The following is a 2500-nucleotide window of genomic DNA, read 5'->3' as shown; positions in this document are numbered from 1 at the left end:
TGGTTGTACAGCCTGGGGTATTGAGATGACGGTCAGTGACTGTGTATTTTCTATACTACCGCTAAAGTAAAGTAAAAAAAATTTAAATCCTACACTTTCACGTTTTTGCTCCTCAATATATTGTATGGAAATTAGCTAAACATGAAACACCTTTGAATAATATGCCACATAGTGCATGACTTGCCCGTGTACTTTACTTTTACCAGACACTTCTTGCATATCGTATATTCTTTATCGATTTTGTTTTTCCTATTAAATGTCGCTGGGGCATCTCTTAACGTAACTTTCTTGACATTGCTGTCCGCCATGATCCCACTGTAAACTTCAGCCGGTTAACTTCAGTTCAAGTTTCCCTCATTCATGTGATAAGCCCACTGCGAGGAGCCTTGAAGTAGCGACACTGGGGAGTCAAAGTGTCAGGGGAATCTGTTTAAAGCTTATTTTTAAATTAAAATATCGATATAAGGCAGTTTAAGGAAGGACGACGATATATTGCCATATCGATGTTGTGTCCCAACCCTAATAAGCGCCCCACCACAACCATAAGAAGCAAGTTCAACAGCCCAGCTTTCTTACCGTGGCAGAAGAGGGAGTCCTAATCTCCACCGCCATCTCTGTAGAATCAAAATGATTTTCTCTGTTCCTGTTTGTTTGGGCTCTGTTTTCCCCCCTCAAGTAAAAAGTAGTAAGCCAGTACAGTTGTAAATTGTACTGATCTCCATTCAAATGTGGTTAAATTAAAATATTAATAGCTATTTGGCAATATTTAGAATTGCCACCACAACAGAAATATTAGGTTTTCCAGAAAGATGAAAAATTAAATATCTAAGGATGTCGAGTCAGATCTCGTATTGTTATTTCATATAATGAAATTTCAAAAGAAAAATAAAGGACAGCACTCTCATCAAACTGTTCATTCTTGCCACACGGATGTTTCGGGCAAGACGCCCTTCCTCAGCGTGTATTCTGGCAAAATTACAGTGAAACTACACAGGTGTGCTAATTATAGGTTATCCAAACCTGCACAACAGATATACTCCAATAGGGGGAGCTGAATCCTTTTGAAGGAGAGCCAAGGACCACGCAGGGTCTCATACAAACAAAACTAAATCTCACAACAGAATAGCACCTAACTGTATCACAGAAACCACATAGCACATGTTTGTATGACAGGAAACATCTCCTCATTCAGTCCCTTTGGAATCAGAGTGTGGAGGAAGTGATTCCAATAAGCTTCTGTCTGGAGCAGGAGTCTGTCCCTGTTACCTCCTCTCTGTGGCATTCTCACTGTCTCAATGCCCATATAATGTAGTTCACTCAACTGTGGTTATGACTGTTGAACCACAAGAAATAACAACAAAAAAAAACCTTTATCAAATACTGTATTTTGCTACTGACAGGGCTTTATCTGGCTTTGGTACTCCTCTATGCTGCCCGGTGGTCACTGCTTTCTCTGTAGAGTATTCCCTGATTTCTGCTTGAATGGAGATTGTCATACAGCGTTTCAGTGCCCCTGCTACAACATCCTTGAGCATTAATGAGCATTAGTGATGGTTGCGTCCACAAGTATGCAGTTACCTATGGATCCCTCAAACAGTGTAACGAAGATGCGCACCAGAGGGGATTTAGAAGTGGGTATACGCAATGCCAACTGAAAAATATGTAGTTACACATCTTGAGTTCATTTAACTGTTAAAGTCGAATATCAACCGAAGCAGTCATATTAATATAGCCTTGACTGACTGACATTGACCATTGATGTAGCATTTGACTATATACATCCCCTTCCTGTGGAGTCAACCAGCCGAAATACGGACAGCGCCACTCTGCCATTGCTGAGCACATTGTGGTCAAATGAGGAATCATCAGAATTCAAGCACTATGCTGCCACCCGTCTACAGTTATCATGTGCAGCCCCCCCTTGTACGGCTGCGGCGTCACCATGGTAATGCAGCAGCAAACAGGTCGTATGAAAGGAGAAACATCTATTTGCTCCTCGGGGAACCGATGGCTGGTCTTCTAAACTAACTAGAGTTTGAACCCTACTCTTTCTCTCTTTTCCTCACTGCCTTGAAAGTGTAAGCCATTGGGTTTCTGGGAATCTCCTCAAAATAACTTTCAAGTAAGTCTTTGGCCAAATTTAGCTAAATTTACGTTTATCGACTGCTGTTTTCCTGGGCCAGCCTTCCAACTAATCACCCTGATTATGTAGCCAGTAATGAGCGAAAGCGAAGATGTTAGTTGGTATCAAACATAAATCTATTAATCTAATTTTTCTTGTAAACATTTCACTTTATCATTTGCTCCTTCAGGGATCGACTTGCTTATTGTGCCAGCCTCAAGTGGCATTTTGAGGAACTGCAGTTTTTGGTACTTCAGCATTGGCTTCATTTTCAGCTCTGGAGGTTGCTGCTTGGTCAGGATGTAGTAATGAGCATACTACCAGGTCTTATTCCACTGTGTAATAAATGTTTATGTTCCTCTTCTTTCAGGACAACCG

General features: G+C 41.1%; 1 protein-coding gene across 1 annotated transcript in view; it reads left to right on the top strand.

The window, feature by feature from the left end:
- The window catches only part of asb7 (ankyrin repeat and SOCS box containing 7), a 17416-nt gene that overhangs the window by 12945 nt on the left and 1971 nt on the right, over positions 1 to 2500 (top strand). Inside the window, exon 5 of the mRNA XM_073463749.1 lies at positions 2493 to 2500. This exon is cut by the window's right edge and continues 1971 nt beyond it. Coding sequence (XP_073319850.1) covers positions 2493 to 2500 — 8 coding nt within the window. The remainder of the gene's footprint in view (positions 1 to 2492) is intronic.

This window comes from Pagrus major, chromosome 4 (genome assembly GCF_040436345.1).
Source record: "Pagrus major chromosome 4, Pma_NU_1.0".
Taxonomy (NCBI): Eukaryota; Metazoa; Chordata; class Actinopteri; order Spariformes; family Sparidae; genus Pagrus; species Pagrus major.
This window is presented reverse-complemented; position numbering and strand designations above follow the sequence as displayed.